Source organism: Rana temporaria, chromosome 2, assembly GCF_905171775.1.
Source record: "Rana temporaria chromosome 2, aRanTem1.1, whole genome shotgun sequence".
Taxonomy (NCBI): domain Eukaryota; kingdom Metazoa; phylum Chordata; class Amphibia; order Anura; family Ranidae; genus Rana; species Rana temporaria.
The window spans coordinates 210,272,263-210,299,065 of NC_053490.1; the positions used below are offsets into that span (position 1 = coordinate 210,272,263).

General features: G+C 43.7%; 1 protein-coding gene across 1 annotated transcript in view; it reads right to left on the reverse strand.

The window, feature by feature from the left end:
• Positions 1-26,803, reverse strand: part of MGAT4A (alpha-1,3-mannosyl-glycoprotein 4-beta-N-acetylglucosaminyltransferase A) — a 134,461-nt gene that overhangs the window by 23,264 nt on the left and 84,394 nt on the right. The window contains exons 7-9 of the mRNA XM_040336338.1: positions 11,529-11,642; positions 8,543-8,618; positions 3,667-3,781 (exon numbers count right to left, since the gene is read on the reverse strand). Of these exons, the coding sequence (XP_040192272.1) occupies positions 3,667-3,781; positions 8,543-8,618; positions 11,529-11,642 (305 nt within the window). The remainder of the gene's footprint in view (positions 1-3,666; positions 3,782-8,542; positions 8,619-11,528; positions 11,643-26,803) is intronic.

The following is a 26,803-nucleotide window of genomic DNA, read 5'->3' on the forward strand; positions in this document are numbered from 1 at the left end:
TTCCGAGCATGCGTCAACTTGATTCGGAGCATGCGTTGATTTTTAACTGATGGATTTCCCCACAGACGATCGTTTTTTTTCTATCAGTTTTTTAACCATCAGATCATTTTAAAACAGGTTCTACAATCAGTGGTCCTCCCTATCAAAATACCTAAGTCCCTGGCAGATAGACTACAGTCAGCTTTCCCTTTTACATGGGCCAGTTCCTCCTTTAGATATTTGGGCATACAATTGACAGACCGTTTTGACACTCTATACACGGCCAATTACCCTCCCTTACTGGCCGCGATTAAAAAAAGATTTGGCCCAATGGACTAAGACTGCCTTCACCTGGCTAGGCCGCATCAACATCGTCAAAATGAACATATTACCGCGAATACTCTTCTTTCTCCAGATGCTGCCCATCCCCCTACCAAAAGTTTTCTTTACCCGAATTTCTAGCATGATCTCGGGGTTCGTGTGGAATGCATGTAAACCCCGCATTGCACTACGGATTCTGAAACGCCCTAAACAGGCTGGGGGCTTAGGGGTCCCAGATGTGGTCAGGTACTATAGGGCGATAGCCTTGCAGAGGATCCTCAACTGGCGCTTCCACACCCAATCCAAATTGTGGGTTTCTTTAGAAAAATGCTTAGCCGGGAGAAACTTATCATACGCACCTTGGCTGTCCCGGGAGTATAGAGGACTGTCTGATACTACTTCCCCGCTGACGGTACACGCCCTCTCAGTTTGGGACAAAATTAACAGGTCCCTGGGTCTTTCCCCTCCTGTGTCTCCACTGGCTCCACTGGGAGGGTTTCTCTGGTTCCCCCCGGGAGAGCAGATGGCCTTCTTTGGCTCGTGGGTAGACGATGGTGACGCCAGTTGCGGGAAGCTCATGAGTAACGGCAAACTCCTTAGCTATGAGTCCCTACAGGCCAGACAGACCGGTTCACAGTTGTCCTTTTGGAGATATAGGCAGCTTCACCATTTTTTCGAAGCACATGGGCATTCTATTAGAGATATTACCTCCCTCACACCTTTTGAACGCCTCTTCATAGAAACTGACCCCCCTCCCCATCTGGTGTCCGAAATGTACCGCTTACTTGGATCAGCCACACTCGACCCCAAACCGGCGTACGTGCGGGGTTGGGAGAGGGACTTACAGACCCAGTTCTCTGAAGCTCAGCTGGCTCACCTGTACCGGCTCACTCATTCCAGCTCGATGGAATCTAGAACCCAAGAAACGAATTACAAAGTTTTGACGCGCTGGTACAGGGTGCCAGCTGACTTGGCGCGAATTTATCCCTCCATTTCGGACCAATGTTGGCGAGCGTGCGGACACAGGGGTACACTCCTGCACATATGGTGGGACTGTCCCCGAATTCGTCCTTTCTGGGAGGACATTAGGAGCCAAATAAAAGAGGCCCTGGACCTTGACACCCCCCTCGACCCGACACATTTCCTCCTTCATGTACCTCAAATTCCAATCAGTAAGTATAAAAAAAGTGCACTGCCGCATCTCCTTAACGCGGCTAAACGTGTAATCCCCATCTATTGGAAACGTCCGCAGATTCCGACAAGGGAGGAATGGGTGGCCAAGGTAAACGACATCAGGGAAGCTGAACATTGGATAGCGACTTGTAGGGATACTCTAGACCGCTTTGAAGTAGTGTGGGCACTGTGGGTGGCACACTTAGCACGTACGAACGACCAAAGGGAACTGTCCTCGAGTTTAGACCTAGCCATACTAGAATTAGCTGAACCATCCCTTAGATCGCGGTTAGAGGGGAAACCCTGAAGCCTTGGGTTGGGGGAGAGACCCGGCCTCGGAATCGGCTCGCTCGATGCAGACCCGCAATATATCACCTGAACAACAGGTATGCTCCGATATCTCTCTCTTCTCCTCTTTCCCCCTCTTTTTTCTCTTCTTCTCTTTCCTTTTCCATCACTACTCTTTTTTCTGTTGCTCACTTCTAGTCTCTGCCCTCCACGAATTTTCTTGTTTTTTTGCATAAATGTATGGAGGTTGGGTTTAAGACAACGATATAGTTGCTGGTTTGCTCACTTCGGACCCATTACTGTAGTGTCCAGAGACTGTTGAGAGGGCTAGCACGGCTGTGCTGGCATCTCGGCCCCGCCCTGGCGTGACCTTTGCGCTGGGGTATGTTGCTCGCCGGAGGAGGAGCGGGTGGAGGTTAGTTGGAGGCTTACTTGGCCCCCCTCTGCTAGTTCCGGTGTCGGCGAGTGACAGGGTGAGGGGAATATCCAGTCGTGTTTGCTAATGATGGGCCCATGGGAGCACTTTTTTGTACACCATACAAGGATGCCAAGTTCTCAACTGTTCACGTGGAGTACAGATTCACTCTCTGTTTCTTTTGATTGATGTCCTGTGATTACTTTTATTGTCTTAATAAAAATATATTTTGCAAAAAAAAAACAGGTTCTACGTTTTTTCACCGATGGGGAAAAAAAACGATGGGGCCCACACAGGATCGGTTCTTCTGATTAAAACGGTCCATCAGACCGTTTTCATCAGACGAACCGATCGTGTGTACGTGGCATTAGTTGTTAAGAAGCAGTTAGCCAATGGCATCTACAGTAGTTTAAGCTAGGACACAGATGGCCCATTCATGAATGACTGAAGGCCAATCATTCTCTCTGCTCAGGGTGGCACACAACAAGGCTCAACTTTTAAACACAGGACTGAAAGGAGCTTATAGAAGTGAATGCTTCTAGATCACAGTTGAGGTGACTGTAGCTGTATTAGTGCAATTGTGACAGAGAAAATTGAGTACTGTCCGTGATATTTTTTTTATTTGCACTAATATATACCGTAATTATTGATGGACGAGCTTTCGGGGTGTGTTCCCTTCTTTAAGGTCCAAGCAGTACTGAGTACCAAGTCCTGTAATCCCTTTACTGCCTAAGGCCTCGTACACACGATCGGTTAAACAGAGGACAACGGTCTGATGGACAGTTTTCATCGGTCAAAACCGATCGTGTGTGGGCCCCATAGGTTATTTAACCATTGGTTAAAAAAAAGCCAACTTGCTTTAAATTTAACCGATGGATTCCTAACAGATAGGTCAAAACCAATCGTTAGTAGGCACAACCATCGGTTAAAAATCGAAGTGTCTGTAAAGCCTGAAGGATTTTTACCTAGATACATTTTATGCATTAAGATAAAAATAACCTTCTGTTTGCAGCTTCCCCTCCAGCCCCTCCTTATACTTACCTGAGCCCCATCTGGATCCAGCAATGTGCACAAGGGCAGCGGCTCTCCCGGGTCTCTCCATCCTCATTGGGTAAGGCTCAGCCAGTGAGGAAGTAGCGGCGGGCTGGGCCGAGCCATGCTCTGTGTGTGTTATGTGGCTTAGAGCAGCTTGCTATGGGGGCATTCTGAAAAACTGAGGGGCCAGGAGTGCTGGCAGGAGACCCGAGAAGAGGAGGATCGGGGCTGCTATGTGCAAGACTAAGGTAAGTGTGACATGTTTGTTATTTAGGAAAAAAAAAAAAAACATGATCCTTTAATATCACTTTAAGGTCAAGATCATGCAATGTCATGCAGATGTACAAAAATGAATTCCACAGAAACTATACATCTCTAACATGTTTGGCTATACTCAATGCTTAACTATTAACTACAGGTTAAATGCAGAAGTCTGCAAATCTCAACTTTCTTACCAATGAATCCTAACTGAGAAAATTCCAAAATCATCCAGTCTTCTGAAGATAACTGAAGTGCAAAATTCTTGATCGTACTGAAGTAATTCTGTTTGGCAACAATGTCATCTTCAAGCTGTAACAATAAAGAATAAAATATAATGAACTTTTTACCAAATCAATAACAGAGATGCTAATATACAGTATATAGATAGATAGATAGATAGATAGATAGATAGATAGATAGATAGATAGATAGATAGATAGATAGATAGATAGATAGATAGATAGATAGATACACACAGTGCCTTCATGAAGTATTCAGACCCCTTGAAATGTTCCACATTTTGTCATATTACAAACAAAAATGTAAATGTATTTTATTGGGATTGTATGTGATAGACCAACACAAAGTGGCACATAACTATGTAGTGGAAGGAAAATGATGAATGGTTTTCAAAATTCTTTACAAATAAATATATGAAAAGTGTGGCGTGCATTTGTATTCAGCCCCCCAAGTCAATACCTTTGTAGAACCAACTTTCACTGCAATTACAGCTGCAAGTCTTTTTATGGCTGTATCTACCTACTTTACACATCTAGAGAGTGAAATGTTTGCCCATTCTTCTTTCCAAAATAGCTCAAGCTCTGTCAGATTAGATGGAGAGCGTCTGTGAACAGCAAGTCTTGCCACAGATTCTCAGTTGGATTTAGGTCTGTACTTTGACTGGGCCATTCTAACACATGAATATGCTTTGATCTAAACCATTCCATTGTAGCTCTGGCTGTATTTTTAGGGGTGGTTGTCCTGCTGGAAGGTGAACCTCCACCCCAGTCTCAAGTCTTCTTCAGACTCTAACAGGTTTTCTTATGCCGCGTACACATGATCGTTTTTAATGTCATGGAAAAAAATTACGTTTTTCTCGACATGATTAGGCACACTGGTGTGTTTTTTGATGCGTTTAGTTGCACTCTGGTATGTTTTTGATGTCTTTAGATGCACTCTGGTGTGTTTCTAATGCATTTAGAGGCACTCTGGTGTGTTTTTGATGCGTTTGTACTACTGAGGGGGGGGGCTCTGTCTTTACTACTGGGGGGGTGTCTGCACTGAGGGAGGGTTACTGTCTGTAATACTGGGGGGTGTCTGCACTGAGGAGGGGGGTTACGGTCTGTAATACTGGGGGGTGTCTGCACTGAGGGGGGGGGGGCTTCTGTCTTTACTACTGGGGGGGGTGTCTGCACTGAGGGAGGGTTACTGTCTGTAATACTGGGGGGTGTCTGCACTGAGGGGGGGGGGGGGATTCTGTCTTTACTACTGGGGGGTGTCTGCACTAAGGCGTGTATGCACTGAGGGGGGGGGCAGGAGAAGCAAGCAGCATCTTTGGAGCGGTGAGAGAAGCGGTGTGTATACCACTCCTTCACCGCTCCTTCCCATTGAAAACAATGGGGCTCCGCGGTAATACCGCCGGAAATGCGCCTCTGCAGAGGCGCATTGCGGGCGGTATTAACTTTTTTTCGGCCGCTAGCGGGGGTTAATACCGCACCGCTAGTGGCCGACTACCGCAGCGATTCCGACGGAATAAAAATAGCAGCGCTATATAGAGGTAGACGGATATGGGTTTTTCTCTGGCCGATGCCGATATTTAGAAATTTGGAGCGGCCAATTGCCGATATATGATGCCGACTTTTGTGGCCGATTTAAAAAAACAAAAACAAAAACAAAAAAAAAACCTCACCCACTCCACTCCTTTTTGCTTACTCCTGTCACTCTAGCACACACTTTATGTCCTCAGTACAGATGGCACTGGCAGGTGGCACTGGTTTGGAACTGGCAGGTGGCACTGGTTTGGAACTGACAGATGGCACTGGTTTGGAACTGACAGATGGCACTGGTTTGGAACTGACAGATGGCACTGGTTTGGAACTGCCAGATGGCACTAGTTTGGGACAGATGGCACTGACAAGTGGCATTCACTGGCGGGTGCCACTGGCTGGCAGTGACAGGTGGCACTGATTGGCGGCACTGGCAGGTTTCACACTAAGCCGAGTGCAACTGTGTGAAACTAACAGAGAGGAGCTGTCAGCTTGATGTTAGGGGTGGGCTAAATTACACCAGCCAATGATTCAGCTGCTTTAGAAAGAAATACACATAGCGGCCTGCCCAGATACCATCCCATTGGCGGGTGTAATATAGCTGCTGGGTCCCACCCCCGACATCGAGCTGACAGTTCCTCTCTCTCTCCACTCTGTTACTTGTCAGTTTCACACTCAGCGCGGCCGATATATCGGTCTACCTCTATATACCAGCGTGCATCTAAATGCATCAAGTATACACCACAGTGCATCTAAACGCATCAAATATTCGCCACAGTGCATCTAAACGCATCACAAATAACCAGAGAGCATCTAAACGCATCAGAAATACACCAGAGAGCATATAAAAGCAGGGTTTGACAAATTTGTTCGGAATCTAGGAGCCAGCTAAAAATTTAGGAACCAGAAAACGCGCCCCGTCCCGCCAAGCATGCGCGCAGAAGCTAACGTATACGTGAGTAGCGCCGGCATATGAAAACGGTGTTTAAACCACACATGTGAGGTATTGCCGCGATCACGTAGAGAAAAATGCTCTGGAGCCTACACACAATCGTTTTTAATGACCAATTTAAAAAATTGCATTTTTCTCGTCATGAAAAGCGGTTGTGTGTACATTTCCCTGTATTTGACACCATCCATATTTCCATCTTCGCATCAACACTGACCAGCTTCCCTGTCCCTGCTGAAAAAAAGCATCCACACAACATGATTCTGCCACCACCGTGTTTCACAGTGGGGATGGTGTGTTCAGAGTGATGTGCACTGTTAGTGTTTTGCCACACGTAGCGTTTTGCCATTAGGCCAAAAAGTAAAATTTTGGTCACATCTGACCAGAGCACCTTCTTCGACAATGTTTGCTGTGTCCCCCACATGGCCTCTCACGAACCGCAAATGGGACTTCTTATGACTTTCTATCAGCGATGACTTTCTTCTTGCCACTCTTCCATAAAGCTCAGATTTGTGGAGTGCACGACTAATAGTTGTCCTGTGGACAGATTCTCCCACCTGAGCTGTGGATCTCTGCAGCTCCTCCAGAGTTACCATGGGCCTCTTGGCTGCCTCTCCGATTAATGCTTTCCTTGCCCGGCCTGTCAGTTTAGGTGGACGGCCATGTCTTGGTAGGTTTGCAGTTGTGCCATACTCTTTCCATAGTCGGATGATGGATAGAACAGTGCTCTGTGAGATTTTCAAAGCTTGGGATATTTTTAATAACCTAACTCTGCTTTAAACTTCTCCAAAACGTTATCCTTGTCCTGTCTAGCATGTTCTTTGGCCTTCATTATGTTGTTTGTTCACCAAGGTTCTCTAACAAACCTTTGAAGGAGAACGGCTGTATTTATAATGAGATTAAATTACATACAGGTGGACTCCATTTACTAAGTAGGTGACTTCTGAAGGCAATTGGGTTCACTAGAATTTAGTTAGTGATGGCTGTTACATGTCTGGAATTAAATGCTGGAGTATTGTGTGACACTCATTAAAAACTGAAGAAATGACTTCAATAAGCAATGAAACATTTTCAATATTACAGAACAAATCCAGTTGTATGTGACTAATTACTACTAGATATACTCTGGCCCAGATAGACAAGAACCTTCACAAACATCTAGATAATGTTATTTTTGGTGTTGACTGGGATTCCCACCAACAGAAAGTCCAGGCAGTTTCAGATTCTATATGTAAGGCCAAAAAATAAAATACATAAATAAATAAAATGTGCCAAGGGGCTAGAAAAGCCAGGTATTTGGGCTACAGCATTGGGTAGGGGGGGCATCATAAAACCTCCAATGGACAAGATTGAAGCAAATAAAGTTGGACCAAGGCAGTTGAGACAGCCTTGTTGAGAGCCTTTATAAGGCTTGTAGGATGCTACTAGGGTTTGAGCCTAACTTTGCAACTGTAGCAGCACCACTTACTGATCTCACCAAAGGGAGCATGTCCAGCATGGTGAAATGAAATGAACGAGAGAGAGCTTTACAAGAGCTGAAGCCAGTCTTGTCCTTTGGAAATTACCAGGAAGAACATCCAGTATTATACTTCAGCCAGACACTACCCCTGCAGAGAGGAACTCTCTCGGAGTATCTGGCCATAAACTGGAGTCTTTGTAGAACTTTGGCTGGGTGTGTTGACTTCCAGGTCCACTTTTTACCTGGCTGGTAGCCAGACTTTGTTATTAGTCTCTGCTGCACACTGGCCTTATTATATGTCAGCTCACTGTTGTTTTTTTTTCTTCTTCTTCTCTCTCTCTCTCTCCTTTGAAACTTTGCTGCCTGCTAAAAAGGCTGACTAAAACTAAAAGGCTGACAACTAAAAAGATAGAGCTGCCTGCTTCGGGGTACACTCTAATGCTTTGGGGAGGGGGTACCCTGTTAGTCAAGAATTGACCTGAGTTTAGTTAGATGCTCCAACAAGCATGTTTTTTTTTAATGCTATGGGACAAGCCGTCCTGCAACAAAACCAGGTTTGTTCACTGCCTTCATAAGAAAAAAAGTACTGGACAAACTTGCTTGGACTGTTCTTGGCTGTCCCTGTCTTGTGCAAGATTTACTACTACCACCATTACCAGGTGAACCCATCCCACTTACAAAATACACATTTATACACACACACACACAAACATATATACATATATAAACAGGTTTTAAATGTGGCTGCCAAAGTGACCTCAGCAAGAAGCTGAGCATTTCAGAATATTTACATGTGCTGCACACATACATACATAGTAAGATCAAAAGGCTACTTTTTGCACACTAAATTGCAGTTGTTACCAGTACATCGAATTATCTAAACAGAAAATAATTACCTGAATGTAATAAATACCCTTCCGCTGAGCATACATCATAAGAAAGCAATAGTCTAAATTCTGTTTGGTTCTCCATCTGTAAGAAGACAAAGAAACATTAGAAGACATTTTTATAATTCATTTTTTAAGTCCACATAAAATGTATACTTCAGTGCAAATACAAATTGACAAATGCCTAAACCTGAAACCAATTACAAAATATGGAAAAAAAACAAGCATGAAAGGAACATCAAACATTTATTTAAAGCGGAATTCCAGGCAAAGTAACAAAATAAAAACATATGGAATACATGCAAAGGAGAGGATTCACATGATAAAGAGTTTGTATTTCTGTCAATCCAGTCCTTAATTTACACAGCGCTGCCACACTGAACAGGCTTGTATGGCAATGCAGGAGACTTTGTTTCTCTGCTGCTCTTAACACCTACTGACTTTGTCCCACCCCCAGCCTGTGACTGGACAGTAAAGGGAAAGCAGAAGACTGATGAGTTCATCTCTCTCACTCTCTTCTTCCTTGCTATCAGCATGTTCTTGCACTTCAGCATAACTGTGCAGCTTCTCCCTCTTAAACTCTGAGCTTGGCTGTACAGGTACTGCACATCAAACTCATGTACTTACACTACATGTATTAAAAAAAAAAAAAAGAAATGTGTACCTTCTAAAATGCAGCCAGAAAGTATTCACAGCTCTTCACCTTTTCCACATTTTGTTTATAGCCTTATTCCAAAATTGATTAAATTCATTATTCTCCTCAAAATTCTACAAACAATTCCCCATAATGACAATGTGAAAGAAGTTTGTTTGCAATCTTTGCAAATTTATTAAAAAATAATAAAAAAATAAAATAAAAATCACATGTGCATAAGTATTCACAGCCTTTGCCTTGACCATCAGGGTACAATAATAAAAAATAAAATAAAAAATCACATGTACATAAGTATTCACAGCCTTTGCCTTGACTATCAGGGTGTATCCTGTTTCCACTGATCATCCTTGATATGTTTCTTCAACTTGATTGGAGTCCACCTGTGGCAAATTCAGTTGATTGGACAGGATTTGGAAAGGCACATAGTTCACAGTGCATGCACAGTTAACAGTGCATGTCAGGGCACAAACCAAGCCTTGAAGTCCAAGGAATTGTCTGTAGACCTCCAAGATAGGATTGTATTGAGGCACAGATCCAGGGAAGGATACAGAATTTTTTTTGCAGCATTGAAGGTCCCAAAGAGCACAGTGGCCTCCATCATCCATAAATGCAAGAAGTTTGTAAAGATCAGGACTCTTCCTAAAGTGGGCCGTCCGGGCAAACTAAGCAATTGGGGTAGAAGAGCCTTAGTCATGGAGGTGACAAAGAACCCAATGGTCACTCTGACAGAGCTCAGGGGTTCAAAAGAACAACCATCTCTGCAGCACTCCACCAATCAGGCCTGTACGGTCTGTAGTGGCCAGACGGAAGTCCCTCCTCAGTAAAAAGGCACATGACAGCCCACCTGGAGTTTGCCAAAGGGCACCTGAAGGACTCTCAGACCATGACCTGGTCTGATAAAACAAAGGTTAACTCTTTGACAAGAATTGCAAGTGTCATGTCTGAATGAAACCAGGCACCACTCATCACCTGGCCAATACCATCCCTACAGTGAAACATGGTGGTGGCAGCATCATGCTTTGGGGTTGTTTTTCAGCGACAGGGACTGGGAGACTAGTCAGGGACAAGGGAAAGATGAATGCAGCAATGTACAGAGACATCCTTGATGAAAATCTGCTTCAGAGCTTTCTGAACAATGATCCTAAGCACCCAGCCAAGATATCAAAAGAGGTGACTACGGGACAACTCTGAATGTCCTAGGGTCTGAAAATGGCTGCGCCCTGATGCTCCCCATCCAATCTGATGGAGCTTAAGAGGTCCTGCAAAGAAGAATGGGAGAAACTGCCCAAAAATAGGTGTGTCAAACTTGTAGCATCATACTCAAAAAGACTTGAGGCTGTAATTGGTGACAAAGGTGCAAATTGGTGACAAAGGCTGTGAATACTTATGTAAATGTGATTTTTTTTGTTTTTCATTTTTAATAAATTTGCAAAGATTTCAAACAATTTTCTTTCACGTTGTCATTATGGGGTATTGTTTGTAGAGTTTTGAGGAAAATAATTAACTTAATATATTTTGGAATAAGGCTGCAACATAACATAATGTGGAAAAAGTGAAGTTCTGTGAATACTTTTCAGGTGCACTGTATATCTATCTGGAGTTTGGTTTCAAAAGTAAGCACTGTACTTCTAACTCAAATATGTGCTGACTGGAAACACACCATACTTATCCATTTGCACTAAACAAAACGCCTTTATAATTTTTACAGATAGGAAGAACAAAAAAAAAAAAAAATGTAATGCAACAAACTTATTTTTTTCACATCTAAACTACAGTATACCGTGTAGGTCAAGGGTTTCCAAACCTTCTAATCAAAGGGCCAGTTTTTTTGTCCTTAAGACTCAAACTATGGGAATTGGGAGTTAAGCCTCGTACACACGACCGAGGAACTCGACGGGCAAAACACACCGTTTTCCTCGTCGAGCTCCTTGTTAGGCTGTCGAGGAACTCGACAAGGCAAGTTTCTCCATTCCCGTCGAGAAAAAAGAAGACATGCTCTCTTTTTGTCTCGACGGGATCCTCGACAGTTTCCTCGTCGAAAAATGTACATACGACCGGTTTCCTCGGCAAAAAAAAAAACCCAGCAAGTTTTTTGCCGAGAAACTCGGTCGTGTGTACGAGGCCTGAGAGTAAACCTTTGATATTAGGGTCAGCAATGGTGCCCCATTGTTGTTGCCAGTGGGAGAAATGGCATCCCAATGTTGATATCAGTTGCCAGAGTAGTGTCTAGTATCAGTGGGAGGAATAGTGCCCCAAGGGCCAAATAAAGGCAAGCAACGGGCCACATCTGGCCCCCCGGGACACAGTTTGGAGACCACTGGTGTATTTTCTTTGACATACCTGACTCTCTCCTTTGAATCTCCAAAGGTTTCCTTTAAATTTGTCAGATCTGGATAATAGGCAGCAGGAGGAGAGATTACTTCAATTAAACCAGAGCCGATTTCTTCGGAGAATCTAATTAAAAAGATAAAATCAAGTCAGCGACACAAAATATGGTGCAATAGGATCTAAATGCATAAACTCAATAGCAAAGAAAGAGGTAAACCCACAAAGCAAAGATCTCAGTTACACATGAAATCTATAATAGGATAATACTATTACCATTCAGCACTTCTTATTTGGAAAGATCAATTCTGCAATGGTTTATAAAGATTTACCTGGGTAGTCACAATTAGCATAGGGCATTTTAGAGGGTAACAGTCTGCAAACAATAAAGCTGGTCAAACACAGAGTGAATTTTGCTGGATCCCAATGAACCAACCGAAATTAGATGATGTTTACACCACTTCACCCAACATCCTTCAATTAAAAAAAAATAAAAATCAAAGGACACAGTCGGCTGAACATCCAATTAAATGTAGGCACTGTTTGGTTATTTTGAATGAATGAATGAATGAAAACTTATATAGCGCAGCACATGCGAACTTAATCGCCTCTGGGCGCTTTTGACAGCTGGTGGTGCATCTGCACTATTTAGCAAGGAGGGAGGAATCTGTTACATTTCTTTTGTTCAGCCTACAGCCCACATGGCCTGCTTAAAGCCCGACCACGGGCATTTTGTTTTCTTCTTCATGCAGTGTGGCCGTGCATGCACTGGATCAACCACTTGTTTTTTTCTAGGGGTGAGCACAAAGCTCATACTTCTGATCCTCCGATCCTCCAGAAAACCGCGCTCCCCCACGGTCCAGCAGTGAGTGCTGAACCGGTCTTGCTCAGGGAGGATCGGCAATCACAAGTATATTTCCACTGTCCTCTCCCCTAGAACAAAAACGAGCAGTTAACCCATACAGTGCGGGCACAGTCCCACTGAACAGGGGAAAAAAATTGGCTGAAGTACCGCTTTAAGTAATACAGATACTTCAAATGGAACGTTAGTCAGAAAATGAAGTCCTGCTAGATCACTTCAGGATGGCCCCTTTTGCTGGTATAACTATGTAAAACATTTAAAATAAGTGCCTATACTGTGCAACTACTGCCTAATCCAGTAATACATGGTCTCACCCTGCTCTGCTCATGCTCAGTTGCTCTTCATGTTTGGCATTGTGCTGAAAATCAGAGCCACTAGAGGCAGATCTGCTGACAGCCTAAAGATTTACTGCTGCTCAGGGGCTCTTGGCTTCAGAAAAATGGCAACCTCCAGCAAGCTGAAACAAGAGCAATGCTGTAGGCAATTTACAGCACACACTAATTTTAGTTGCATAAATTATTAATGTGCAACGTATGTTCTTGCTATGTATGTTTTTATCAAATTGTTATGCGTAAAGTTCTGCCTTAAAAGAGAATAAAACACAAAAAAAAAAGAGGACTTTGAGGAATATTTATTAAAGTGTGTAAGTTAAGAACTTTTCAGCATAAATTCAGGTGCAAGTATTCATTCTACTGAGATCTAAATCGAATTGGTTGCAATTAGGTCATTGGCAGCAGTGACACGATATCTGATATACAGTATATAACCCTATAAGACGATTGAAGTTCTCATTGGAATCACTTTAATCACAGGTACAAAACACATTAGAGGAGTATGGAAGGATGAATTGGCTGCAGTGGACAACAGGTCTTATTAGACATGTTAGCCGCACACACTTTGATAAATAATCAATTTATTTTCCAATCAATCTCTTCCGATTACGAATAATCAAGCAATATGCCACATACAGAGAAGTGGTGGAAATCCAGGCTATAACTATAATATTCGGGATGTAACATGTTACGGTTGCAGCAGCCCCCACAACCCCCCAATCCCCCACTGCGCACCCACTGTCACAATTAAAAAAAAATGTGGCCTTGCGGGGCTCCACCCACCCAGCCGCTTCATTTATTCACAGAGTTCTGTGAATGGAAGAACTACAAGTACCGACAGCCTTTGCATCTGATAGCTTGTAGTTCTCAATGAACTACAATAGCGTATGAGGTAAGAGCAGACAGATCCAGTCTGCAGGGGCCTGAGATTGCACCCATGATCTGCTGATTGTGGGTGCAATGCTCTGCAGGCTCCTAATAATAAATAATAATAATAAATGCACAGATTTACCTGCAAAAAGATGTGAATAATTTTTTTTACAAAGGTAAACCTATCCTTTAAATTTGCTCCCACCCCCTTCTAACCTCTATTCTAACTACCTTGTAGAAAGAAGATTCTTATACTTGCCTATTCTCAAGGCCGGTCCAGTTACGGGATCTCCCCAGGAGCCAGCTTCAGGGGAGAGGAAAGAGCGCCGACAACGGCTGGAATTATAGCCTGGAATTCCACTTTAGGATATGTTCATAACCTATGATAGTAAGTTAGCGACTGCATCTCTGTTTACATCATGTAACCTCATAAACTGATTGAACAAAATACAATTCAATTCCTGAACAGAGTATCACAGTGCTGCCAACTGATGAAAAATGCTTGATAATTTTCCTTTCTCAAATACGAGCTAAACTGAGACTAAAACAATCATTAGGGACATTGTGTATATTCTATAGTTTGTAAATTTGATTGTTTAAAGAGTAACTCCACTTTTGGCAAGAAAAAAACATTCCCTTCTAGGTGATCTATGTACATTGCAAGGATTTTAATAAACTTTGTTGCAGATTCCTACGTTTTAATATTCTGAAGGAATACCTGTGTGTTTGTCTGTGTCCATGTGGGAAGTGAGTCTAATGAGAGTGTTTTCATAATTACCAATCACCTGTGGGCACTAATGAGGAAAACTGCAGGGTCTGCATGCCTTTAGATGTGATTTCCCATTGAAAGTTTCTCAACAAAAATGTTTTTTTTTTTGCAGGGAATGTCTGAAATCTGACTTGTATCTTAGGGAAAATTGGTGAGCCAATCACACAAGCAGGAAATTTTGTTTCTGGGCAGCATCCTGTATACATTCTGTACACAGGTAGCCATATTGCATTGCATTTTCAGAAAATTACAGAGCTGCAGATTGAAAGGAAAGATCATTTTTCATAACATTCAATTCAAATATGGCTTGTGTCGCAGTTGTATAATCTATTTTATTTTTACTTTATTTTCAATTTTTTCCCCCCTGACAAAAGTGGAGTTACCCTTTAACCTCTTGCCGACCGCTCCCCGTACATATACTACTGTGCACAGAATCATGTACCCGATTCTGCTTTTGCGGGTTTAGGATGTGCGCGTGCGCCGCTGGCGACTTGCTTTCGACTGTAATTGGACACAGCGGGAGCCAATAAGAGGGCCTCGATGTCCGCTGGCACCCATCGATCATTCAGTACACAGGCAGAACAACAATCTGCCTATGTAAACAAGGCGTTCTGTGACAAGGGAAGGCAGTGATCTTGTGTTTCTGCTAAGCAGATACACGGATCTCTGCCTTCCCACAGTACAAGCACCCCTCACAGTTAGGAAGCACTCCCTAGGAACACATTTAACCCTTTGATCGGCCTTGATGTTAACCCCTTCCCTGCCAGTGTCATTTATACAGTGATAGTGCATTCTTTTAGCACTGATCACTGTAATAATGTCACTGGTCCCCAAAAAGTGTCACTTAATGTCCGATTTGTCCGTCGCAATGTTGCAGTCTTGCTATAATTTGCTGATCGCCGCTTAGTAAACTAGTTACTAGTAAAGACTAAAACAAAAAAAAAGAATAAAAACTCCATGAAGCTATCCTATAATTTGTAGACGTTCTAACTTTTGCACAAACCAAAATAAATATACGCTTATTGGGATTTTTTTTTACCAAAAATACTGGTATTTAGCAGAATACATATTGGCCTAACTCGATTAAGAGATTACATTTTTTTATTGGATATGTTTTATAGCATAATTGTTTTTTTTTCATTTATAGCAGGGGTGGCCAACCAGTGGCCCGAGGGCCACATGTGGCCCGCGGAGCCCTCTGATGTGGCCCGCGACCTCCTTCTCTGGAATGGTGGGTTGGCAAGCCCAGATCGCAGGTTTCCGACTCGCCATACCACAGAATCAGTGTTGTGAATGAAGCTGGTGGTAGAGGAAGAAAGTGGCTGCAAAACAGAGCCCCATAAGCCGATGCTTCCACTACAGCGCCGGCTTTTGCCACAGGTAGAGTCTATGGCAAATTCCTGCTAACCGGCAGGATAGACACAGGTGCATTAAGTTGCACCCGCGGTGTGGGTAAACCGCAGCACATCAGTGTGAAAGGAGTCTTGGGCCCTTTTCACACGATCAACCCAACCAAATGGGACCCTCAATTCGCCTCTATAGAGTGACAGAGGTCTGTTTACGCCCGCCTACCTCCAATCCAAAAAACAGAAAGGAGTTTGGCCCCTTTTATCTAGGCGAATCGGAGGGCCTATAGAGTATCCGTGACCTGTCATTCGCTCGCTCCGTTCATTGTGGCCCTCGACTGGTTACAAAGTTGCTTAAGTGGCCCTCGCTCTTCAAAAGGTTGGGCACCCCTGGTTTATAGCACATAAAAAATAAAAATAAACTGCAGAGGTGGTCAAATACCATCAAAAGAAAACTACTTGTGGGGAAAAAAAAGGAACATAAGTTTAATTTGGGTACAGCGTCACACGATCGCGCAATTGTCAGTTAAAGTAACATAGTATCACAAAAAATGGCCTGGTCATGGAGGGGGGGTAAACCTTCAGGAGCTGAAGTGGTTAAAAAGTAAAATAAAAAAATTGAGCGTGTGCTGCCGCTATTATACCAGAAGCACATAGGCCCACCTGACTACCCAAAACCGTCGCTGGCTAAATACATTTTGTATCTGTGTTAAGAAAGCAAGCAGCAAATGTCAGCGACTTAATTTGAGCTAGTTGGTGGTTACAGAGGGCATAGATTTTCCAGCAACAATATAAATGTCACAGCACACGAAGGAGGACTAGAAGCAATGCGATCGCATAGATGACTTCTTTCCCGTAAGCAACACTGTAACAAAGCTACTATAGCTACCAGCCAACTAAGACATAAGCACTGTGAAATACAGCCGTCTAAAAATAACCACAGAGGCTTCCAATGAGCTGAATGGCAACAATATATCTGCCATTTCCAGAAAGCACAATGGGGCAGAGCTGTGTTCCCCCGAGGACCATGAATTCTTCAGCAAGGCAACACAGAGTCTTAATATCCCTCAAATGACCTTTCACCTCAGGCCTATGTGAGGTACTCAGAATGAACACTCCAACAAAAGAGCACATTGATGTGGCCTGGAGCTGCTCTTTCCCTCTACCCATCTGAAGTCTGTCTCTCGGTCATGTCTTGAACACACAACAGTGGATGTGTTGTATTTTTCTCAAGATGACATTTCAGTAGATAAAAGGGGAAAAAGTCATTATGGGAGAGACATTAGTATTAGGCGGAGGTCTCCAGCCCGTTTTATCCTGTGAGCCACATTTAAATGCAGCACAGTGCTTGAGCCTGTTAGTAAAAAATAAACAAAAATCTGGTTTAGTAACAAGATACAAGTCTTAAAGTGGAATTAAACCTCTACAAAATAAATAAAAAATGGGCCCTGGGGGCTTTTAGCTATAGTGCACCACATAGTAGCACATTATGGCAGACTTATCTGGCAAGCAACACCCTTCAGCACTGCAATGTCAACGTTTTAGTCTGTCAGAATGCTTCCATCTTCTCTCGTCTTCAGACTCATGGGTAACTTGATTGGTCGGGACGCAATGACGTCACGCTACACCAGGGGTAGGCAACCTGGGGCTCTCCAGCTGTTGCAGAACTTCAAGTCCCATCATGCCTCTGGGAGTAATTGTAACTGGCAGCTTTGCAATTCCTCATGGGAAATGTAGTTCCACAACAGCTGGTGTCCCCCAGGTTGCCTCCCCCCGCGCTACACCTTTGCGGCATAGAAGAAGTGCAGTAAATGTACACCGAGTTGCACATGCCCAGCTCAGTATACACAAATGCTGACAAGCAGGGAGAAGAATTTATGACAGAAGGCACCAATAGGATCAGAACAATCCTACCCATCAGCAGTTTTTTACTTGTATGTTTAATTCCACTACAAGAAAGCTGTTGCAAGAATTTGAATATTAATTTTGAAAGGATATCTAAACTATTATATTGCAGCTTACAATCCTTAATCTGAGTACACACTAGTTTTTTTTTTTTTTAAATACAAGCAAGCAATGTTAGTGCAGTGATCTCCCCCGCTGTGCTATGGGGAACTACCCCTTCGCCAGGACACACTGATCAATGCTTGGCTGTCAGCGCTGATCGGATATCGGCATGTAGCGTAGACAGCTGTACACATGGGCCAAGGGTCAGATGGTTCCTGCCAAACTGACCGTTTTTGGGGATTGTCTTCAGTCATGGAACTGGGTGGTCTCCCTGTAAAACGAAGGAAGTCTCATTCTTTCTCCTTCCCCAGGGTTTTCCTCCTCCACTACTAGAAGTAGTCAGTTCGCCAGCAGAAGCAGGGGGGGCGTGGCTTCGGGCAGAAGTCTCGGAAGGGGTCAGAACCGGACAACCAGAGGGTCCCCTGGTGGTAGTTTCTCTGGCTCCAGGTCCTCTCGGTTTCAGAACACTGCAGCTGCAGGGACAGGATCAGCACACATCCACCCACAAGAACTCGGTCGGCAGTCTGCCAATGGAAGCAGCTCAAGCCAGCGCAGCAGCAGCTCTGGATCCAGGGAAATCGTTCCTGCTCCCAGCATCTCTACACCTTTAGAGGCACAGCATATTCCTGTTGTGTTCTCTCAGGTACCTGCTAACTCCGGTCCAGGTAATAATGAACTCTCTCAATTGCAAGTACTAACCTCTTTAACTGCTTCATTGTCTTCTTTAATAGATGGTATTAGATCCAACACTCGGGTTACCCAGAATGTTGTTAATTCTGCTACTGCATTGTGGGCTCCCCCTGCAGTGGCTCCTGACAATGCTAGGGTTAATACTCTATCCCAGGCGGTTCCCGGGCAGGTGCTTTCTTCACCTTCTGATTGTTTACCCAAAGACAGCCTGGCTAAGGTTCCGAAAATATGTGCCAGGGAGGCGTTGCCTTGTACATTATACCCTCTGGGTTTCCACTTGCCCTCATCCACAAAGGAGAAAATTATAAAAGGGGAGTTTGTGGATCGGTCATGTCTCCTTCCTTCAAGGAATTTTTGTTTAAAGACAAAAAAGAGGATAAAGGGGATTGGGAGGAGAATAGGCGCAGGCCGGTGGTTAGGAGTTTTAATAATTGGCTGCAGGCATTCTGCATATATTCCAGCATTATTTGCAAGAAATACCCAGGAAAGAGTGTGGGTTTATTGCAACATCTGGACATCATTCTGGAAGCGTACAAACATTTTGGTGGAATATCCTGGTTTGTATACGATGAGTCATTTCGCCAGAAACTATCTGTACATCCCAGTTTAAAGTGGGGGACTAAGGACATTGGACTGTGGCTGAATCTTTTTCTGCCCCAGCGGTCATTTAATGTCAAACCTCAGCCTTCTGTCTCGGCACCTGCCAGTGCTTACAGGAAGGGTATATGTTTCTCATTCAATGCAAATGGCCTGGATCATGCAGGTATCGGCACGAATGTGCATTTTGCAGGGGTACACACCCCGTTGCAAAATGCTTAAAAAAAATGTAAATTTCCACCCAACCACAGAATAGAGACTCTTTTTCAAAAGTCCCCATCTCCAGTGAAGTTTCAAAAAATGCTCACTTGGCTGCAATGTTACACAGACAAGCGGACGGCCCTTTTGCTGTTTGAAGGGTTTAACAAAGGTTTCTTACTTCCCCCCTTTTCAGGTCAGGGTTGTATGCGAACGAGAAACTTAAAATCAGCCTTGGAATTTCCTGACGTGGTTAGGAATTTTTTTTTAAAGAAATTAAGGAAGGGAGGGTTTCGGGCCCCCTTTTGCACCCCCCTTTCGTTAATTTTAGAATATCACCTTTAGGGGTCGTCCCAAAGAGGGAACATGGGTCCTTTAGGCTAATCTATCACTTGTCTTATCCGAAGGGAGAGTCCTTGAATGATCAGATTTGTGATGAGTAGCCTTGGTTCATTACTCTACGTTTGAGGATGCCTTGGCCAAGATATGCAAGTTGGGCCGAGGGGCACTTATGGCCAAGGCCGATGTTCAGTCGGCCTTTTGTTTGCTGCCCATCAATCCTTTGTCATTTAATTCATTAGGCTTTACATTTGATGACTGCTTCTTTTTCGATCGATGCCTCCCAATGGGATGCTTGCTCTCTTGCAATTATTTTGAAGCCTTTGTAACATTCCTTGAATGGGTGGTAAAGGTGCAATCTGGCTCGTCCTTTGTTTTACACTATTTGGACGATTTCCTTTTTTTGGGTAATTCCATTCCAGATTGTGCTATTGTCCTGAATGCATTTCTAAAGATTTGTGAGTTAACATTCCATTAGCTCATGAAAAGACTATTGGGCCAGATTCACATAGAACTGCGGCGGCGTAACGTATCGTAGATACGTTACACCGCCGCAAGTTTTCATCGCAAGTGCCTGGTCCACAAAGCACTTGCGATGAAAACTACACCAAGGCGGGCCAATTCAAATGGGCGTGTGCCATTTAAATTAGGCGCGCTCCCACGCCGGACCTACTGCGCATGCTCCGTTTCCTAACTCCCGCCGTGCTTTGCGCGCCGTGACATCATTTTTTCGAACGGCGACGCGCGTAGCGTACTTCCGTATTCCCCGACGTGTTATGCAAACGACGTTAAATTTTAAATTTCGACGCGGGAACGACGGCCATACTTTAGACAGCAATACGATTGCTGACTAAAGTTAGGGCAGGTCAAATAACGACTAAAATTGCGACGGGAAACTTGACTACGGACGACGTAGTGAACGCGAAAATCCATCTGGGATCCGCCGTAACTGCTAATTTGCATACCCGACGCTGGTTTACGACGCAAACTCCACCCAGCGGCGGCCGCGGTATTGCATCCTAAGATCCGACAGTGGAAAACAATTACACCTGTCGGATCTTATGGATATCTATGCGTAACATTCTATGAATCAGTCGCATAGAAACAGAGATACGACGGCGTATCAGGAGAAACGCCGTCGTATCTCTTTGGTGAATCTGGCCCATTATGCCAACATCTCGGTTAATTTTCCTGGGGATCACTATTGATACCGCAGCCATGGAATTTGAACTGCCGGCAGATAAGATTGAGCAATTGGCGGTTAATATTCATACAATAATTAGTAATTCTGATGGATGTGCAAAAATTACTTGGTCTTCTGGCTTTTGCAACTAGAGACCTTCCGGTAGGCCGGATATTTTCAAGACGTCTTTATCTAGCTATTTCTGGGTATAAATCGCCCACCTCCCATATCAGGATTACTTCAGAAATTAGAGAGGATCTGTTGGTTTGGGCCCAGTTTTTGGAAAAGTTCAATGGTAGAGCCAATTTTCAATCAGAATTTGTGACTGATCAGGATTTCTGCTTGTTCACAGATGCGGCAAGATCGGTGGGTTTTTCAGCTTTATGGAAAACCCACTGGTGCACTTCATTGTGGCATCCAGATTGGCGCAGGAAAGACCACCTTAAAAACATAGTGATTCTGGAACTATTTCCCATTTTAGTTGCATTGGAGATTTGGGAGTATTTTGTGAATAGACGCCTCCTTTTCAGTACCGACAATAAAGGGGTCCTCTTCGCAATAAATTGTCTGTCATCCAAATCACAGCCTGTCATTTCTTTAATTCGTTACCTTGTTTTTAAATGCCTAAGTCTGAATGTGTGGATCAAGGCTCGTTATTTACCTGGTAAATGAAATGACATTGCAGACTCTCTTTCACGTTTGCAGATGAAGAGATTCAGGTTGCTGTTTCCAGATGCAGACGAGGGAGGGATCCAGTGCCCTGCTCATCTTTGGGACTTGATTTAGATTTAGTTAGCCCAAATATAATAAGATCCATTGCTCCCTCTACTTTTGCAGAGTACTCATCAGCTTGGTTGCAGTGGCTGTCCCATTTACGTCTGTTGGGTGAACATCATTTGTCCTTTTCTAAAAAATGTAAGTTTGTCTTTTTTGAACAGCTTAATGTCCAAGGCCTTATCCTGGTCCCAGGTAAACAAAACTCTAGCGGGTATTTCCTTTTTTAGCAAGCTACACAATCACCCATCATGCTCTTCCTTCTTTTCAGTAAAACAGGCCCTTAAGGGTTATAGGAAAGGTTCAACCCATCCTGACACCAGAATGGTGATTACTCCAAACATTCTTACCAAATTGTGTTCGGCAGTAGAGCAGGTATGTATTTCACGTTATGAGGCTACTCTTTTTAAGGCTTTGTTTTGTTGTTATATTTTTCCCAGGGCATTCAGGATCTCTGAAGTAATTTCCCCTACTAAACATTCCAAGGCTGGTCTTCGATTGTCACAGGTTTTAGTAGATGACAATGGCATTAAACAATTTTTGTCAAAATCAAAATCGGATCAGTTCGACAAGGGTACCAGTCTCCAGTTGAATTCATTCCCAAATTCCCCCCATTTGCCCAGTTCAGTTGTTGAGCGATTTTTTACAGGTTAGAGGTTCGGGTGAGGAATTGCTGTTCATCCACGTTAATGGCCTTCCACTATCCATGTATCAGTTTAAGGCGGTCTTCCGCAAATGTCTAAAATTGTTGAACTTTGATGAACTATCACTGTCGTCTCATTCATTTCGCATAGGGGCCGCCAGGCTGGGGTTGGATGCGGGTAGTATTAAACGTATTGGTAGATGGCAGTCAGATGCATACAAATTATACATTCGTCCTAATTGTTTATTTTGATTTACAGGTCAGGCTCTGTCAGTCTGGATCTTATATTCTGGGCTGAAAGGAGAGCTTTGTGAAGAGTATATTCTGGAAGTTTGAATTTTAACCCTGCAATATTGTTTGGCATGGAAGGAGGGGTATGCTCTGGCATGCTTTGTTTGACGAGTTGGGTTTCATTTTCCAGAAGTTACCAATTCCTGATATATTAGTTTTACACATTGGAGGAAATGACATAGGGCGCATAAAGACCCTTATTTAATTTTCCAGATTAAATATGATCTCCTTCAGTTTCACTTGTCATTTCCTGGGATTATTCTGGTATTCTCAGAGATTGTGCCAAGGTTGGTGTGGTCTAACTCCCCTTTAGACAAGGTTAGAAAGAGGATCAATAGAACAATGGCAAAGTTCATGCCCACTATTGTTTTTTTTTCCTTTAGACACGTAGACCTAGAGGGAGGAGTATCGGGTCTCTTTAGAGTAGATGGAGTACACCTGTCAGTCATTGGTCTTGACATATTCAACAATGACCTGCAGAATGTAGTAGAGTTGGCCGCGAGGCGGGGTGGTTGGGCCAGTCTTGTTTTGTAAAAAAAACAAGTCTGGCTTGTGGGGTTATTTAATAAATAGTAGAAGTGTACCGACAGAGTCGTAGTGGCTGGGTTGGTTACTGTGTGTGGTTTTTAATTGTTTAAGTTATTTGTGTTTACAATTGGTGACTATGAATGGTATAAGTTGATGAAATAAAGTTGTTATATGGTAAATACCAATAATAAAGGCCTGCGGCCAAGTTTACCCCACCATATTGTGTTTGGTCATTCTTTATAAGTTGGCAATTTCTGTATACAATCCCATGGGAGTGAGGGGGGGCCATTTTGAGGCTCCTGAGCGCATGGGAACGTTACAGAAGGCAGGTTTCAAGGCCCCCTCCACACACCTGTTAGTTAATGAGGTTAAGTTAGCATGGGGGCGGGTACTTTATCCCTCACCTGTAAGGTTAATAGGGTCGTGAGGTAAGCCAGGGAACCAATGGTAGGTCAGAGGTTAGGTCACATGTCAGCAGGGAACATTCTAGAAAGGAGAAAGGTTATTTAGGTCAGTAAAAACAAGCCCGCTCTGACCAGTTTCCTCAAGACCCTACCTTGTGAGCTTCCCCTCCCCCCTCTCTTGTCGCGGCCTTATTTATTATGTGGTTACCAACCCCTTTGTGTTTTCTCTTCTAACAAAAGGGGGTCATTTAATAAATAGTATAAGTGTACCAACCTGAGTCGTAGTGGCTGGGTTGGTTACTGTGTGTGGTTTTTAAGTGATTAAGTTATTTGTGTTTACAATTGGTGACAAAGAATGTTATATGTTGATGAAATAAAGTTGTTATATGGAAAATACCAATAATAAAGGCCTGCAGCCAAGTTTACCCCACTATATTGTGTTTGGTCATTTTTATAAGTTGCCAATTTCTGTATACAGTTCCATAGGTTGCTGGCAGGATCACCAAATGAAAAAAAAAAAAAAAAAAAAAAAGACAACAAATGCAGCCAACACATCTAAGGATCGATAAGCTACAATGTATTACATTTTTGTACTTCTGTTTAAAAACACTTTAACCACTTCAGGACTGCAGCCTTATTGCAAATATATCATGCATCAAAAGGGAAATAATGTATAACTGCACGTTATTTTTATATATTTTTTTAAACACCCCCTGTCCCCAGTCTCATACTTACCTGTACTCAGACCAGCAAGATTTGAGCCATGTGGGTTTCTTGATGTCACAAAGCCATCTGCCAACATATCTTCTCTGCCAGGCCCACACACGTTTTGCAATTTCTATTTAATCCCATGGTGAGCTCATATTCTGTAACTTTGTCTGGAGTATGAGCTCTTTGTAGGATTAAATACAGATTCCAGATTCCATGCAAGGGCCAAGAGGGGAAGGTACTGACAAGTGGCTGCCAAGGAGACTGTATGCCCAAGATCTCGCTGGATTGGAGACAGATGATTATAATACTGAGGAGGGGGGCATGCGATAAGAGAAATAACTGTAAGGAGTTCTTCACACGCACAGCCAGGGGGCAGTTAAACCAGGCAGGCAATTAAGTCATGGCTTTACCGCCCCCCCAATGCCCCACGCTTGAACACTGACCAGCGGCCACTAAAAACTGTACACACGCCGCAGACACAGCGGCCATTCAACAACATCTCGGGTTCGGCAGACATTGCCACAGCCAAAGGAAACCCATGCAAGCCTCTGAGGGCATGGCAGAGTGCCATTTACAGGGTTAAATCAGATGGTGAGGAGGCAACACCTCAGCACTGCATGAAGAGCAATCTGAACATGGATCACTCATTAGAGGGACATAAGTGTGCTAAAATGCAGTTACATATTAAACAAACATGGAGGATTTTAAAATAATGCACCAATAGATTTTATTTTTTTATTTTTACATGGTACACATTATACAAAAGAGCACTTTGGGGGGTCGCCGTGTGTTCAAATATTGGCTGATAAAAAAGGTGAGAATGGACAGTCACAGAGCTGTATGAGAATGGGAAAGCATAGCTCCCACTGCTGCACCCAGGAAGGAAAGTAAGGAAAAGACAGAGTAAGAAGGGTGAAGGGGGGAGGAAGTAGAAAAAGATGTTGGAGGGAATCCAGTCAGGCGAGTCCCACTGCATCAGAATGCGCCCTCTTGAATCAAATCTGACAAAGGAGCAGGCTCCATGTTGCAACAAGTTTCTGATAGCAATCATGTAAATGAGCGCTTCGTTCCTCCATTAAATGATATGCAGAACAGTGGCCAATTTCCAGGGAAGCTGAGCAACTTTTAGTGCAACATATTCTAACTCAACACTCTGAAAAATGGCCATGTACACAGGGCAGAACTGGCTATCATTGTCACAAGACTCCCAAAGGGCATCAGAATCAATATGATGCCTGTGTGTCTGAGGCCCTCTTCTGCCTGCTAGCAATGTGTCTCCTAAAAGAACACTGAAATGCACATGTGCAACTCAGTCTACATTCCTGATGAACATGCAAGGGATTTACATCATCTTCGGCTGGCCAAACAAGACAGCGAAAGATGCCAAACTTTAACCAAGACAAATTGACAAGAGGAGGTGAGGAAAGTAGGTATAGCCGACTTTATTTTCATAGGTCATTTCATGTGGCCCTCGCACCTCTCCAGCCCTCCTCTGGTCCTCCTACAGACCCTGAATCCATCATCTTCCCAGCAGCAGCATAAGGTAAGGGGGGTGCACTGTCATTGTGATGCGGCCCACAATGAAATTGAGTTTGACATCCCTGCCATAGGTGAAGTACCTGGTCCCTAGGGCAGGAAATTACCACCCCTATAGAGGAAACTACCAGAGAGTATATACCACAGGATGCGCTATAAAGGCGTAAGCAGGCCTGTCGCTACAAGGCAGGCAAACCAAGCCATTGCTTGGGGCCCCGAGCTGGCCTGGGGCCCCAAGCAGTTCCCTTGCCATGCTTCCTATATGCTGCAGCTGCCTGAGCGCTCTATAGAGAGCCTGCAGCACTGCTGCCTCGAGTCGTCACTTCCCCTTCTCTGTAGCGTGGCCGAACTCCTCGTCCTTCCTCCTGTCAGTTTGGACTCGGGCCGGGTACCGCGCGGTACAGGAGATTCAGTTTCCTGTTCCCAGCCGGACTGACAGAAATGATGCAAAATGAAGGAAAAACGTTCTGGACAGCCGCACTCCAAAAATAAATTGCTTTTATTGTAAAATCAAAAAAACACACAAAAAGCATGCCACAGAAGACAGGGTAAAAAGATGACGCGTTTCACACCAAACTTTAGTGCTTTAGTGCTATTCATTTTTGTGTTTTTTTTTTTTTTTTTTTTTTACAATAAAAGCAATTTATTTTTGGAGTGCGGCTGTCCAGAATGTTTTTCCTTAATTTTGCATCATTCCATGCATTGCCAGCACCCTTGGCTTTGGATCAGGTGAGGAGACTTTCTGATTAGTATCTTAAGCGGTGCGGTGATTCCTCTTTTTCATTTCGGACTGAAAGGAAGTGTACACCGAGTGCTGACTTCCTGTCAGTTCGGCTGGGAACAGGAAACTGAATCTCCTGCCGCACAGTACGGACCCGGTAGGGAGGGGGGGGGGCGTAAAAAAAACATAGGAAGGGGGGGGAGGCCCGGGGGGGAGTAAAAAGAACATGGGGGGGGGGCTTTGCGTGCATGCATGTGGGGGGGGCCTCCATGTCCATTTTGCTTGGGGCCCCCAAATTCCTTCAAACGGCCCTGGGCGTAAGTAAGGTCCAACATTTAGAATGATCTCTTAAAATTTGATTTTTTGCCAAGGGTTAGGCTTTACATCTGTACACAGAGCAAGGATGCCATACAATAATGTGTAACCCATAGTAATGAAGACAAACTAGTGAAAAATGAATTCCTACCAATATGAAAAAAAGTCAATATA